The following is a 16207-nucleotide window of genomic DNA, read 5'->3' on the forward strand; positions in this document are numbered from 1 at the left end:
GTTTCTGTCGAGACACATCAATGAAGTAGTCCTCTTAGAGACCACTTTATCTACCCCCATCAATCACCACGTCAGAATACTATGTAAATCCAGTTTGTGTCCTATCCAATGTCAGAGACAAACAAGCCTTTAAAACAAATCAATTCAAATTCAATGTTCTTCCACTGACACTAAGAGTTTCATAACAATTGTTGGAATCACTGTTTCTCTTGCTTCATTTATCACTCTAATACTGCTCTTCGCGTATTGGGATTATTCCTTCAGGCTACATGTTGTCTGTAATTTCAAACATCCAGTTGGAAAGTACTTATTGCTGTTTTTTATCATTATTTTCTTGATACAGAAGGCTATAAAATTATTATGAATCTGTATCTAACTAATACAGACAATTTAAATAATTTTATCATCAAAGTAGCAATCTACATTTTCCATAAACATTTTGGAAGTCTTTATAGATGTAAACTTTATTGAATATTATTTAAGAAATTTCTCCAGCAGCAAACATTAATTAATCAGGTATCTTTTGTTTTTTGTTTTCTTTTAGAATGACTGACAAAATGTTCTAAAGCAAAAGGTAAAAGCTACATTAGCAATAGTTAGACCTGTGAAATGTATTAATCTACAGGTTTCTCTGGGTTCTGATCTACTGGGTTTAATCATAAACAATAGGTTAGGAAATGCTTTGACATATACTCTGTGTGAAGCTCAGGTGATGCTCTTTCCGAGATTGTGTAGACTGAGTAATTGGGCTTTCTTGATGAATGACAACTTGATGTAATTTTCTGCCCTCTTCTATTTGGCTTATTGCACATTTGTTATTGCCATTTGTACCGCATTTGCCTTCATTGCTCATCTACACATTCCACTGGTAATATACATGTACTTAATATTTATAAATACTTTATAAGTACAGTTAAAGGGTTTCACTTTGTTTCTTTTGCTTCCTTTCATCCTTCCAGTACTGCTCCATTCCATTGCTTCCCCCTTTTGGTTGTCCCTCGTGCAGTTTTTTTTCCCATCAGTTATTTTGTGACACAACAGGTTATCATAAAATAATCAATCCTTATCTAACACAGACAATGTCCTTCATTGAAGGACAGTTACCACATACATTTTGGAAATCTTTCAGGATTTAACCTGTCCAATACTAATCAACATTATAACTATGAAGTATATAAAGTATGGACACTCTTTTAGAATAACAGGCAGTATGCTTTATATAGCTAAATGATTAAGGCAATTTAACGCAAGAGTTATGCCTCTTCAATGTATTGATCACAGAATTTCTGATGATTTTACTATAGTGGGTGTCATCATGAAAATATATGCAAATTATTTTGTCTTTCTTCCAGCCAAATGCTCCATGTGACGATCATGTGGGGCTAACCTGACGGCCCTCTTTTCTATGTTAATTTGATGATTGAGTGATTGAGCTTCATGATGGATTTACTCTAAATTTTCATCTATTATCCTTCTAATTGACTCTGAAGACATTTTCAATAACAATACATTTTAAAGTGTCGTTTGGTGGAGTGACGTAAGACCAATGATGGTTGGCACCAAATCTATTAGTCATGCACTTCCCAAAATTGGTTCTGGAGACCCAAACGGGTGAACATTTTAAAGTTTGCCCTAGCACTACACATCTGATTAAAAACAACAAATGTACCAATAAACATCCATATTTTAGTATAGTTTTAGGTCAAGGTAAAACAGAAAAAGACTGTTAAACTTGGTTTCAACAGTAACAAGTTTGGGAAACGCTGCTTTAGCCTATCAGACCTTTGGTGGCATTGCCACACAGTTGTAGGTCACACAAAAATCTATCAGTATCTGAGGAATGCAGAGACAATCTCAATTGATTTTTGCATTAAATATACTTATCTGTGTCTTTACTCATTTGTTTTTTAAACCGTAGCTATTATATTAATCTATAATGTGAGTCCGAACAACTGTGTGCCTCACAGAGCAGCCAGATTATCAGCATGTCAGCCACAATCTAAAGTTATGTCATAAAACAGAAGGATACTATCAATAAGTTGCATGGGTTGTGTGGCATTTGTTTGCGTTTTTTGAGTGTAACCTTTCTAAGCAACCTAGTTTATTTCCCATGCTAACTTACCAATTGAGGCATGTTTACCTATATTTCAGGCCTTTTTTGTGGATGTTTAAACAGATCAGCTGCGGGCCCAATGTTATCTAAAATGGGTGTTACACATGAAGATGTACTGCTGAGTCCAACAAACATGGTTGTGAATGTGTTTGCTGTATCAAATATCCTCTGCGGCCTGCCCATGATAAGAGAACTACACCGAAATAGGTAACCTTAACCGACAAGGAAAGAATGTTGACAAAAATGACTTGATGATAAAACTAATAATTTTAGCATCATTATTTCCCGTGTCAACACCAAAGACGTTTAATATTAGGTCAACACTCATCAACTGATCTAACATCCACAAAAAAGTTACATCAAGTTCCGATGAAGATCCGCTGATGCACAGGATAACAGACAGATTATCACGTGGGCATCTATGGTTTACCGGGATGTTTACTTGGGGCGGGATCTGCATATTATTAAGGTCCTCTTTAATCCAATCACACCCTCTGTTGTGTGACATACAGACAACTTTAAACGAATCACAACCAGCCCCTACTGCAGAACATATTACCTGGCTTGTATAAAGTCAAGTGCTGTTTCTACATGTGAAGTACAGGAATCTTCACACTTTTACTGCAAGTCTACTGAGAGGTGAGTACTGCCCTAAGGTCTATTTGGTTGTTTGTACAGTATTCTGTCTCTTTTCATTGGGTGATGGTTATAAACGCTGCATTAAACGCAAATCATACAAGCTACAGTTTCAGAATTTGTAGGTTTCTGTTACAAAGATTTCATTGAATGGTTTGATGGATATATAAGTATTACCCTACGATTTAAAATAGATAGTAAAATGTTTCATATGAAATTTCTATTGTTTCTGTAATTGTGTCTAACTATAATATGGCTTTTGTGGTCACAATTGGGGCATGTAATGAAATGTGTCTTGAAAATATCTCGTGATGTTTACGTTTATTTCGTTGCTGCAATAGAAACCGTTAATTTCATGGAAAAGGTGATAACGGCTGATTCAATTTCATATTCGATTTCCTCTTTGTCTTTGCCCATTCAACGGCGTTGGGTCTCCTGTACGACTGCCCAAACGAGATAAACCAGAATGCTGTAACGTTAGCCGAAACAAGGAGCATTCCTCTGCTTAGACATAGTTTAGCATTTATATGTATATTTTAGAAGCTCTAATCCATAGCGACTTAGTGCGTTTATTTTCCACACTGGGGCCACATTGGAATTGGACACTCAACCTTTGCTTTGTAATGGCAATGTTCTACCAACTAAGCTACACCGAGCCCTGCAACTATAACATGAGATGCTGAGAACCTCCACTTGCCTTGAAGTATAAATACAAAATGAACTGGTTGATTTCCTAATGATTTTGACCATCCTGACAAATGATGTAAAATATTAACTTTTCCTCATAGATAGAATACAGTGTGTGTCTCATGTTTTATCCTCCTCTGTGGGTTCTAGGTTAACATAAAAACACTCATAACATATCAGTCAACCAAGTGGCCCAGGGCTGTCCTGGGGCCATACTGAGGGATGTGACAAATAGCTTCTTCCCAGTGAAATACATAGCTGACTGTTACCTCTGTCCTCCTCCACAGCTGATTGAGTCATGACGTCATTGGTCTTGGCAGTGTTGGCCCTGTGTCTGATGGCTGTACATGCAGCCCATGTGTCGAGCCATTGGTTGGATGGTGACTGGGAGATGTGGAAGGGCTTTCACAAAAAGGACTACAACAAGGTGGGTGTTTAAGTGCAAGTAATGGAAGAACATGGTTATCGGAACCTTTCAGTAGCTGCCTACATGCGGCCCCTATCGGTGCATTGACATACACAGAACTGGAAATGACACGTAAATTATTGCATGTATTTCAGCCATAGCTCTGTGGCAGTTTACGACTGCGTACCTCCTCTGATGGTTTTTCACTTCCTGTTTCAGAGTGAGGAGGGTTGGAGGAGGATGGTTTGGGAGAGGAACCTGGATAAGATTGAGCTGCACAACCTTCAGCACTCGATGGGAAAACACTCCTACCGTCTTGGCATGAACCACTTCAGTGACATGGTAAGACAGTTCAGTGACATGGTAAGACAGTTCAGTGACATGGTAAGACAGTTCAGTGACATGGTAAGACACTTCAGTGACATGGTAAGACAGTTCAGTGACATGGTAAGACAGTTCAGTGACATGGTAAGACACTTCAGTGACATGGTAAGACACTTCAGTGACATGGTAAGACACTTCAGTGACATGGTAAGACAGTTCAGTGACATGGTAAGACACTTCAGTGACATGGTAAGACAGTTCAGTGACATGGTAAGACACTTCAGTGACATGGTAAGACAGTTCAGTGACATGGTAAGACACTTCAGTGACATGGTAAGACACTTCAGTGACATGGTAAGACAGTTCAGTGACATGGTAAGACACTTCAGTGACATGGTAAGACACTTCAGTGACATGGTAAGACAGTTCAGTGACATGGTAAGACACTTCAGTGACATGGTAAGACAGTTCAGTGACATGGTAAGACACTTCAGTGACATGGTAAGAAGAAGAACACAGCTGTGATATCTTACTGTGAACCAGGAGTCGTGCTTCAGGCACCCTGTCCAAAACCAGTTTGGCTGAAGCAGAATTTTTACATTGGCTAGACTAGAGCACACACAGTGTAGAATCCGGAAACATTTCATTATGAAAACCTAGATTCAGGTGGCAGGGTTGACGAAAGAAGCAGCATTGTATTAGATGCACGGGTCTGGTTTCTTTCATCAGCGCTTTATAAAGAAAGAGGGACAGATCCTGAGACACTCATCTGTGTGAAGTGCAAGAGCTAAAAACAAATCCTAAGACATAAAAACTGTTCATGTTATCAAAGAACATTCCATGTTCTGGTCAGGGAAGACATTACATCTCAATATGGGTTTTTCCTGATTCCTTCCTGCATAGACCAACGATGAGTTCCGGCAGCTGATGAATGGCTACAAGCACAGCAGTGCGAAAACGCGCATGCGCTCACTGTTTATGGCACCCAACTTCCTGCAGACTCCTGCAGCTGTAGACTGGAGAGAGAAGGGCTACGTCACCCCCGTCAAGGACCAGGTGAGACCTGAATCACAGTCCTTCCATAGAACTGTCTGGTTCCCAGGACATCGACATTTACAGCAGAAGATATTAGGAGATGTTAGCCAGGTGCTACCTAGCGTATACAGATGAATACGTGGTCGTTACTATTGTGTTGTTATTGCCAACATACATGTCGGTGTATTCGCTGAAGTGAGGCACTAATGAGATGTTCAACAATCTCTCCCCTTCAGAGTTCGTGTGGGTCATGTTGGGCGTTCAGCAGTACCGGAGCCTTAGAGGGCCAGCATTTCAGAAAGACGGGCAAGCTGGTGTCTCTGAGTGAACAGAACCTGGTGGACTGCTCTTGGCCCCAGGGAAACCAGGGCTGTAACGGGGGTCTCATGGACCAGGCTTTCCAGTATATACAGGAGAACCAGGGCATAGACACAGAGGATTCCTACCCCTATGTTGGCGAGGTACGGCGCAAGTTTTGTTACATTTTAATCGCATCAGAGAAGTGGTTATTTTAGCCTGATCCTAGCTCTCACAGGTCATCTCAGCTCTATGCGTAGCCTTGTCATGTGGTTGGTTTAGAATCCTTTTCAGTTATCTGCTGCCAACCAGTCTGACTAACCTGTCTGAAATGTTTCTCCACCTCTCCATTTTACCACCTCTCCATTTTACCACCTCTAAATTGTATTGGGATTTATTTTACAACAGTGACAATATTGCTAAACTCTTGGATGTTTTTCCTCACTAATGTTGACTATTAATCCTCTCTGACTATTTAGGAGGGTCCTTGCCGCTACCGAAGTGAGTTCAGTGCTGCCAATGACACCGGCTTCGTGGACATCCCCAGTGGCCAGGAGGTGGCGCTGATGAATGCAGTGGCTGCTGTTGGCCCCGTCTCTGTCGCCATCGATGCTAGTCACGAGTCCTTACAGTTCTACCAGTCAGGTGACTAGAAATTAGCTGTGCAGCGTAAAATATGTGTGTCTTTGATTAGCACATCACATCCTTCGTGTAACACCCTGTAGTTACTACTTGCAAATGTGTTGTCTTTCAAAACTGATGCCAGCTAGCAGCTAACTAGTAAATGTCTTCAAGTCAACTAGTTACAAGCCAACAAGTAACTACATTGAAATAACTACCGTAAGCTTTAAAATCGGGTACATGTAAACTATTCTCTGAGATGAACACTGCCACTCAGCCCTTTGATCTAACAACATTACGTTACAGGGATCTACTATGAGAAGGACTGCAGCAGTGAGCTGCTCGACCACGGGGTTCTGGTTGTGGGATACGGTTTCAAAGGACAGGATGTGACTGGCAACAAATTCTGGATCGTCAAGAACAGGTACAGATTAGAGATTTTCGGGAGGTTTTACATGCTACACGTCACCTGCGAGAATGGTCCATTTTCTAATCGGAGAATATTCCTCTCGACAACACCAACGCCTTTATTTCAGTGAAATGTTGGTGTTGAACTTGGCTCTATAAGTCATCAGCTCCTCTATAGCATCAGTAAATTGCAATGTATATATTCTTATTTGCCTAAGCAAATTAGATGACACATTGCTTTGTATGTCTTTTCCTCAGTTGGAGCAGCAATTGGGGAGACGGAGGCTACATCTACATCGCCAAAGACATGAATAACCACTGTGGCATCGCCACGGCAGCTAGCTACCCGCTTGTCTAATACAACACGAAAGAAATGTTTCAGTTAAAAAAAATCTGAGAAACATTTTCTAGAACGGCCACAATGACTCATACTGTCCAGGTCTCTAAAGTGAGGCTATTGCGGCGTATGCTCCTAAATATTTAACTGAGCGACTTGGATTTGCATTTTGGGAGCAACAGTGGCATAAACAAATCACCCCGATAATAATTGTTGTAATGATTAGGTTTTGTTTGATCTTTCCACCCCCCCAGTACATCAGAGAAAAAGACAGAGCTGTTTACTTGAGTAGCAGACTACATCAAAACAGATTTTAGGTCAGACAGTTCAGCCGAATGTTCAATACAAAGACTCTTATGCCTACATGGCAGAATGATTTCATGACTGTTGGGCCTTTGATGAGGGCATGGGGCACACTTGTCAGAGATTTCCCCTAGATCTTAAAAGGGCTTTTCTGATGGGGTTCAACATTAATGTTGTTTTTGGAACATCACATTTTGTAGGTTTTCTTTTTTAAAACTGTGGTTGTTGAAGAATGTATAGAAAAAGCAACTTAATAATAACAAAACAGACTAAAATTAGAAGATTATACAGAGCCATATGAAGAAATATTGCTCAATATGATGTTTTTTTTTTTAAAGCTGGGCACACCAGCTGACCAATAGCAGATCTAAGTGTAGAGCCCAGGTGGTCTTCTACATTGTTTTATACTTGATTTTGTGGTGTGCATTTTATGTAGTATATTCGTTCCGTTTGAGTTAAGGGCATGTTACTGTTGTGACCACTGATGCTGACATTCCTAGTTATCGGCCTTTTTTATTTACACAGATACATGTGAGAAAAATAAACATTTTAAATTGTATTTTTTTTGTGTTTGCTGTGCTTCTTTTGTGAGGTAGTAATCAGTTAGCTATAATATGTTGATAACTGTTGTCATTGTAGTCTTTGAAGACTAAATGATTAAAAATACAAATTTTCAGCCTATGAAACTTGTTTTTGTTTTTTGCTCTTAGGTCAAATATAAGGTCACTGTTTGTCTAAAATAGTCTTGGTAATTTGATTTCCCACACAGCCTGTATCAGTATCAAAAGTTTTCATAGTATTAGTCATGTACTGTCCCCAATCCTCATGTACACACAGCATACATTAAAAAACAACAATGGTTTGAATATGGTTGAATATCTTTTCATATTCAAGGATACATTTCATACCAGCATTTAAGCAGGAGTTTCTGTGTATTGCCGCATGCTTACAAGTGGTTGTTTCAGTAGATAAGATTACAAGCACTTCAGAGCAGCCACACCCTATTTCGAAAATAGTCTTCATGGCACAGATAAGACTAGCTTTAGCCTGGTGGAAAACACTGTAATTTACCAGTTTAAAACTCTGGACACGTACAATAGCCTGTGTCTTATAAAGAGAACACAATTACGTCAGAGGGATGTTGTTCATCGCGTTTGTCCAGTGTATATGGAATGTCTAGCTGGTCCCAATTTGAAATCTCAACCTTGTGCTGCCTTTATACTGACTGCAGAAGATTAAATGACTTTGCTAACACAATCAACTGTATTTCAAGAGATTTTTTGTCCCTTGGCGTTAGCATTAACCAAAGAGCAAATAAGTCAGTTGTCGTAGTGTGTCTGTTTGTTTGATGACACCAGATATTTACTGTAATTACCCCTGAAGGTGCAGTCTGTAGCCTATTTACAAAGTGTGGAGCAACAGCCAGTGATAGCACTAAGACACTGAGAAAAAACAGGGCTGTACATTTTTTTGGCTTAGTCTTTGAAAGGGAGGGAAAATGTGAGGGAGAGAGAACGGTGCAGCCGGTTTCCTACGTGGTCTTCATCTGCAGACAGTGTTTCAGTAAAGACACTGCATAGTAATCGAGAGCCAGGAGCGTGCCAAGTGGAAGTGATTAAGCTTCAGGGCTGTAGGACTCTGTGTTCCATCTAACAACCCATGTACTTTAAAGAAATTCACTGGCGTGTAACAAGCGCATATTAACACTATTCGGCTATAAGTTTCATTTAACTCAATGTTCCACTTTCAGTAAAGAGATTCTGTAATGGGGGCAAGGCAACCGCAGTCAGACAGACCTGTTTTCCAATGCAGGGGAAAGCTGATACGTGTAATGTGCTAGCCTCTTCTCACGCACAAAATGAGTACAGATTCCCATTCAAGATGCACCTGCCAAGTTTCCCATGCATCCTGTGACTCTGACGTGGATTGGACTGATTGGTGTTGGAGCACACATTTGAAGCACAGGGAGGACAAGAAACTATTTAGGCCCATTTAAAATGGATGACCAGGGTTTTTTAATGTCATTAAGTAGTTGTTGGGATAGGTCATTATTTTTATTTTTTTACACTGATACCATGGCAACCGACGTGCACTGTAGTGCTCTCAAAGCCTTTAGAAAACATCCCATTTTACAGTAGAGTAGATTCCCAGCCGAGCAGATACATCATAAATCTAATGTGAATTATAAGATCAACAAGTCATTGATAACAGTGTCCCTATTTGAATGCTCTGTCATTCTCACTGATTTATGACACATGATGATGATTACTGCAAGCGTTTTCCTGTCAGATCCATTTACCGCTGTATTGGCTTTTTAACAGCAGCACTAACAGCAGAAACTCTTTTCCAGTCACGGGTAATTATTTCTGCTATTTCAGCTTCAGAGATGCCAATCTGATGACTAATCACACTGAAGAGAACTAGAGAGCGCATGCTGTTTTCTTGTTTTTCTGTCACGTCGAGGGTCCATTTTCCCAGACTCAGCACTGTTAGACCGCATCACCTAGGCCTCAGGGTGACGGGCCGTGGCTGAGGTCCGACGATGGTGCTTGTAGTGTTATGGCCTAAAACATAACGTATTGTGTAATTTGGAATCATATGCCAACTCGTGTAATGTCGAACAAAGGCTGTTCAGTTGTGGTCAGTCTCCGTTCTCGCCCTCAGAACAGCTTGGCCGACTAATACCTCGCTTCCAGTTGGCTCATTCATCCCTTACATTTTTATGTCACCTTGCTGTCGCCTTTCATTCAGAGTGCATATATTTATGTAAATCCCACCTTATTCTGTGTTTGGGAAGGTGTTACCATTCAACTTGCTGGGTAAAATAAAGATGGGCATTTTTTTCCTCTATTGGCTATAGTCAGATTTTCCTAACAAATTCTTATATTGTGAAACACATAGCAATTAAGCACAATTATAAACATCTGAACATGATTGACAACCACATCCAAGGCTTTAGCATGGTAGTTATACAGTATGTGTGCTAGTCGAGTTCTCTTTAGCATCAGTGTCAAATGCATGGATTATGAACTGTGAGCATCCCCTCCTGGTGAGTTAGCAACACAACATAAAAAACTATTAAACAGATTTCTACATTAGATTTTATTCAAAACTCCTTAATGACCAAATTAAATAAAACATGACAATCCTTCATTGTATCATTACATTTGGGCCATGAGGGGGTTGGCCTCTCAAGTTTAGTGATCCCAACTAATCTAGGTTCACAGTAAGAGACTTCGATGGCGTCCTGGTAGTTAAAACAGGCTTCCTCCCCTCTCTGAACTTGTCCAACGAGAGCAGGAGAGGAAAAGAGAAACATACTTTTTCCCTCTCCAGTGACTTTGGTTTAATACCTGATCAGTAAAAGGGGGTGAAACACAACTCAGCTTGTTCACGGGAATCAGTCAGAGGAAAGCGCACCACCGATCAACAAGTCACCTCAACTTTCATACAACTGGGTATGATACAGTGTATGTATCCAGTGAAATACATCTATCCAGTGTGAAGTGTATCTATCCAGATCACATGCGGGTCTTTTTGTAGACGGCAAGGTACTCCTGGACATCTTCAGGAGAACCCAGGACCACAGGGACTCGCTGGTGGATGTCGTGTGGCTGGATGTCTAACACATTGATTTCCCCTGTGGTGGCCATGCCCCCAGCCTGCTCCATGATGAAAGCCATGGGGTTGCACTCGTACAGCAGCCGCAGCTACACAGGTGGAAGGCAAACCATGGTCAGGGTACATTCAGATGAACTTGTTTCGTTAATAGTTTTATTGCTCATCTCTTGGTCAGTCGAGAATGTACTGAAAAATGTGCACTATCCTTTTGGTTTCTTCTATGTAACCTAATGTTTCATAAAGTTGCATTTTCTTTTTAAGTAGTTATTAAATGAATGTGAATTGAAAGCTCTGCTCGATTCACCTTGCCCTTGGGGCTCTTGACATTGGCTGGGTATAAGAAGATGCCTCCATACACCAGAGTTCTGTGCACATCAGCCACCATGGAGCCAACATAACGACCACCATAAGGGGCACTTCCATCCTGGGGAAAAAAAGTATATATATATTTCATGTTAAATTAGCGTTATTTAACCAGGTAAGTCGATTGAGATCCAGTTCTCATTTTCTATCACGACATGGCCAATGGCATTTCATTGCAAAACAAAGAAAATACACAGAACAACATCTTTACTGTATGGAAAATATATAGGAACAACGTTGCCAGAAGGCATGGGAGAATCCGCGACCAAGTGGAAAATGGTCACAAGCTTAACACCACACATCGTCCTGAAAATAATATCCCTGCAATGAAGCATGGGGTGGCAGCATTCTACGGGGATGCTCCTCTGTGGCCAGTGCAAGGTGTTTTTGCCACAGCGCTCCACAAAATAGACATAATTGTCAAAGTCTACAAATTGTTCTAAATTAATTTAAATAATTGATTGCATAAATATTCACCCTCTTTAGTCAATTTCTGGGAGCACCATTACAAAGAATAGGAGAAAATATTGCACAACTGGGAATCTGTGTAGGCTGTCTTCAAAAACTGCGTATCCAGATGAGAAGGGTACAAGTGACCAAAAAGCCAACGACAACTCGTTACAAGAATTGAAGTCTTCCACAGCTGGGGGAAGGTGGCAATAATTCCAGTTTGGTGGGGGGGGGTTGCCAGAAGGCATGGGAGACTCCGCGACCAAGTGGAAAATGGTCACAAGCGTAACACCACACATCGTCCTGAAAATAATATCCCTACCGTGAAACATGGGGTGGCAGCATTCTACAGGGATGCTCCTCTGTGTCAGGGCCTGGAAAGCTTGTGAATATAAAGGAATAAATGGGTGCATCAAAGTACAGAGAAGTTCTGAAAGAAAACATGTGGAAGAATGCAAGAAACTTGTGACTCTTCCAGCAAGACAATGACCCCAAACATACAGCCAAACCCACACTGGAGTGGCTTAATAACAAAAAGGTCAATGTCCTGGAGTGGCCCAGGCAAAGCCTGGCTCTCAATACAGTTGACAATATCTGGACAGCATTCAAAACTGCTTTTCAACAAATGTCCCCATACAACTTGCAAAGCTTGATAGATACTTATCCAAATAGAATCATAGCTGTAACTGATGACAAAGGTCCCAAAAATTTACTAAAGAGGGTGAATATTTATGCAAACAATTATTTAAATAAATTTAGAACAATTTGTAGACTTTGACAATTATGTCTATTTTGTGGAGCGCTGTGGCAAAAACACCTTGCACTGGCCACAGAGGAGCATCCCCGTAGAATGCTGCCACCCCATGCTTCATTGCAGGGATATTATTTTCAGGACGATGTGTGGTGTTAGGCTTGTGACCATTTTCCACTTGGTCGCGGATTCTCCCATGCCTTCAGGTAACCCCCCCCCCCCCAACCCCCCCACGGCCACCACGGGGGAGATAAATGTGTTGACAATATCTGGACAGCATTCAAAACTGCTTTTCAACAAATGTCCCCATACAACTTGCAAAGCTTGATAGATACTTATCCAAATAGAATCATGGATGTAACTGATGACAAAGGTCCCAGAAATTGACTAAAGAGGGTGAATATTTATGCAATCAATTATTTAAATTAATTTAGAACAATTTGTAGACTTGGACAATTATGATCTATTTTGTGGAGAGCTGTGGCAAAAACACCTTGCACTGGCCACTTTACACTGCCCATAGAGTAAGTGGGCCAGAGTTATAGTGCAAAACAAACACCTTCTGCCCCGTGCAAGTCAGATATCAATGGGACCTTGTTAAACAGTTGACAAGGTTAAATGAATCATTCAGGAGTACAGCTAGTGAAGTACCTCAGGGAATTTCTTCTTTTTCAGGTAATCTGTCACGTCGGGGTAGAAGTGCTGGGCGTAGCCTTCGTTCAGACTGTAGATCTTCCCTCTCTTCTTGATTTTCACATTCTTGTCTGTCAGGATGAACTCCCCGATGGACTAAACAGACAAAGATAAAAGACATGACTGAGCAACTGTACGGACTTCAACATGACGCGTTTCATTAATTCAACACTTTTCATTTTTGGAACTCACAGGGTCGAGCATGAAGCAGTTGACCCCTTGACCTGTGGAAAGCACCATCATGGTGGCACTGCCGTACAGGGCGTAACCGGCAGCAACAATGTGACGCCCAGACTGCAGCGCATCCTTTTCATTTGGCTCGTTATCGGTCGTCTGGGGACAAATGTGAAGATACTTGTTACCGTAGGCAACTGACGAAGAGTAAAATCGACTGACTAGCGGAAACAAAACAAAAAGCAAACACAAAAGAACAAACACAGACCTTTCTGTAGATAGCAAAAATCGTGCCAATTGACGCAAGGCAGTCGATGTTGGACGATCCATCCAGTGGGTCGAAGCAGACAATATACTTTCCCTGTGGATCATTAACAACATAGATGTGGTCAGAATGACCTGACAAGACATTGCCTCCCTTTAGTCTAGGCCCCCACAGCAGATTCCCGACCCCTCCAAATACAGACACATGCCTACCCTTTTCTCTGGCTCCACGATGAGGGCCCTCTCGTCCTCCTCTGACACCAGCACACAGGAGGTGAAGGAGGACTTGATCATGTTGATGACCAGGTCATTGGACAGAACATCAAGCTTTTTCACCTGGTCTCCTGTCACGTTGGTGCTTCCAGCAATGCCATAGCTGGTGAGATGAGGGAGAGACAGAGGGTCAATTATTTATGGGTTGGTGTTGAAGTGGCCACTGCTCTGGGCTAGTAGGAATGCAGATTCTAGTAGAACAGACAGGTCACTGAGTAACGCCATCTTCAAGCCAACAGTAAAATAGGAAAGTCCAGGAAATAGGTCTACTTCCTCCTATGAAGACAATAGGCAGCTTTTAAATACAATGTGTGCATGACTTGTAAATAGCATATTACAATAGCCCAGACTTGGGTTTCTGAAAACATTAACAGAGTCCAAAGATGCATGAACTGAACACTGACCAGAGCTGATGTCGACAACAAGGCCTCACTGATTACAGGGAATGTCATGCACAATATCCTACTTGGTAAATATTTGATTTAGTCTCCACGCCCAAGTGCGTGGTTGGTTGATCCCTGAAATGATTGTTTATCTATTACTAGAGCATTTCTTTATATCCTTAAATGCCAGCAGCGATACCAATATCTGCAGTGAAGATCAATGACTAGTAGCCTAAGGTGGTCCCATGGTCTAAGCCGGTTAATGCTCCAGCAAATCTGGCAGCAAATCAGAATAAAAAACTATATTTCCCCACTGTTTCCACCAAATAAAGCATAACAATAGATTACAAATATATTTTAAATCAATAACTGACATTTAAGCATAATCACTGTCATTTTGAAAGTTCATACAGATGGCACATCGCTACTTTCACTTTTGCATGCAGCAAACCTACAGATTGGCAATCCCAGCTTTCCTGACTGCGGTGGATATGGCTTTGACGGCTGTGCATATGGAGTTTAGGAGGGTTGTCAGTTCTCCCGTTCCTTTCGCCTTCCTTCCTTCCTCCAACACGAATCTCGTGAGGGTAACGACATTAGTGTCGAATGCACCCCGGTCAGACATGGTGACGTGCTTTACAGATTCTCGAATCAGTGAGCCGCGCAATGTGTTCTTTCTGCTACAGATGTCAAGTTGGGTTCCTCAAGTCAGCGTCGTCCCAAAGTTAAAAAAGAAATGAAGAGGGGACAGATCTGGAAATACAGGGTGTGCAGGTGTTTGAACCAATCACAAGTGGTCTACAACCAGGGGCGTGGTCGAGAACATCTAGCTGAGCAGGTTAGCGATAAGGCAACATTAACAGTAAATGAACAGGTTCTCACACATTTTTCAGTTAATTCTTTTTTTCTGGTTCCAAATAGCTACTCCTCCTTTCAGTCATTCTTACCCGTTGGGTGATTTCACACATCTGAAAGGCCTGGTAAGCAATATGTTGATACACCTGGCCAGTAGCCATTTAATGTGGTTATTTTTCCTTATCCCCGTCCTGTGGTTTAAAGATAAGATTACAATGAATTAGTACATTGGCGTGATGCAAGCTGAAATGGGACCATACTGTAGGGATCTAATCTCCTTTTGAAGATTCATCTGCTAACGTCTTCTGTCAGCATGATATATAGTCTCAATAATCCATTGATCATTTACCCTAAAGACGGATCTATATTATATGGAACATAAAGAACAGTGTGAAGTTAGGTGTTCATTTTGAATGAGAGAACTAGATTAAATGCAAGTCATAAATTCCATTACCATGGAAATATAGTATCTAACCACAGTAGACCTGGACTACAATGCAAGGGAATGCTATCAGTGGACTGATGAAGTTAACGTATGTCTAATATTTGTTCATAATTTGTATTTGTATCTCTTTCTTCAGTGTTCAGAAATCAGCCTGACATGAAATGAAAGATATTACAAACTACTTTGAGAAACTAGTTAATTATGTAATCCAAAATAGAAAAGGCGATTGTAAACTCCTATTAAGATCACTACGGTACATCAGGTTTTGTTGTAAATTACAATGATGACTGAATGGCTACAGCCCAGTAGCACTTCAGTTCTCATAAAGTGCATACAGAGGCTTGTGAAGGACCGCATCACCTCTATAATACCAGCCACCCTGAACCCATTGCAACTACACATATTGCTCCAACAGAGCCACAGTTGTTGCTGTCGCCAACGCACAGTTCTTGGCCCTATCCCACTTGATAAAGAGGCCAGTGCTGTTCACCAACAACAGCTCAGCTTTCAATACAGTAAAAGTTGTCAGGAAGCTGTGGGACCGGGTTGGAACAGGGCCTGCACAATTAGATCCTAGACGTCCTGATGGTGAGGGTTGGTGACGATGTCCCTCCCAACATGGTGGGCCCCCCATGGTTGTGTCCTCAGCGTAATGTCTGTTATCCCATGACTACGTGTCTGCTTATGACTTCAACCCAGTCGTCAAGCATAATGCAGAGACGATAGTGGCAGGTCCGTTCTCAAACCATGATGAGACAGCCAGAAGGG

At 41.2% G+C, this 16207-nt stretch overlaps 2 protein-coding genes across 2 annotated transcripts; one reads left to right on the top strand and one right to left on the bottom strand.

Moving 5' to 3' along the window:
- The first annotated feature begins 2671 nt into the window (after positions 1 to 2671).
- Positions 2672 to 7726, top strand: LOC105027922 (cathepsin L1). Its single transcript, XM_013137021.4, has 8 exons — positions 2672 to 2752; positions 3724 to 3863; positions 4062 to 4184; positions 5070 to 5222; positions 5438 to 5662; positions 5978 to 6143; positions 6426 to 6543; positions 6786 to 7726. Exons 2-8 carry the CDS (start codon positions 3735 to 3737, stop codon positions 6883 to 6885), a joined length of 1014 nt encoding a protein of 337 aa, XP_012992475.2. The 5' UTR covers positions 2672 to 2752; positions 3724 to 3734; the 3' UTR covers positions 6886 to 7726.
- Positions 7727 to 10250: 2524 nt separating this feature from the next.
- On the bottom strand, positions 10251 to 14890 carry LOC105027923 (fructose-1,6-bisphosphatase 1). The gene is made up of 7 exons (XM_010900301.4): positions 14595 to 14890; positions 13697 to 13859; positions 13488 to 13580; positions 13238 to 13378; positions 13004 to 13141; positions 11093 to 11212; positions 10251 to 10877 (listed from the first exon to the last, which is right to left on the bottom strand). Exons 1-7 carry the CDS (start codon positions 14762 to 14764, stop codon positions 10689 to 10691), a joined length of 1014 nt encoding a protein of 337 aa, XP_010898603.1. The 5' UTR covers positions 14765 to 14890; the 3' UTR covers positions 10251 to 10688.
- Positions 14891 to 16207: the final 1317 nt, after the last annotated feature.

This window comes from Esox lucius, chromosome 14 (assembly GCF_011004845.1).
Source record: "Esox lucius isolate fEsoLuc1 chromosome 14, fEsoLuc1.pri, whole genome shotgun sequence".
NCBI classification, from domain to species: Eukaryota; Metazoa; Chordata; class Actinopteri; order Esociformes; family Esocidae; genus Esox; species Esox lucius.

Coding starts and splice junctions, on each gene's coding strand:
- LOC105027923 (XM_010900301.4), bottom strand. CDS start 14,764: ATGTCTGACCGGGGTGCATTCGACACTAATGTCGTTACCCTCACGAGA. Junction 13,581..13,696: donor TCGTGGAGCCAGAGAAAAGG/GTAGGCATGTGT, acceptor AATGATCCACAG/GGAAAGTATATTGTCTGCTT. Junction 10,878..11,092: donor TCAAGAGCCCCAAGGGCAAG/GTGAATCGAGCA, acceptor CCACCTGTGTAG/CTGCGGCTGCTGTACGAGTG.
- LOC105027922 (XM_013137021.4), top strand. CDS start 3,735: ATGACGTCATTGGTCTTGGCAGTGTTGGCCCTGTGTCTGATGGCTGTA. Junction 3,864..4,061: donor ACAAAAAGGACTACAACAAG/GTGGGTGTTTAA, acceptor TTCCTGTTTCAG/AGTGAGGAGGGTTGGAGGAG. Junction 6,144..6,425: donor CTTACAGTTCTACCAGTCAG/GTGACTAGAAAT, acceptor ATTACGTTACAG/GGATCTACTATGAGAAGGAC.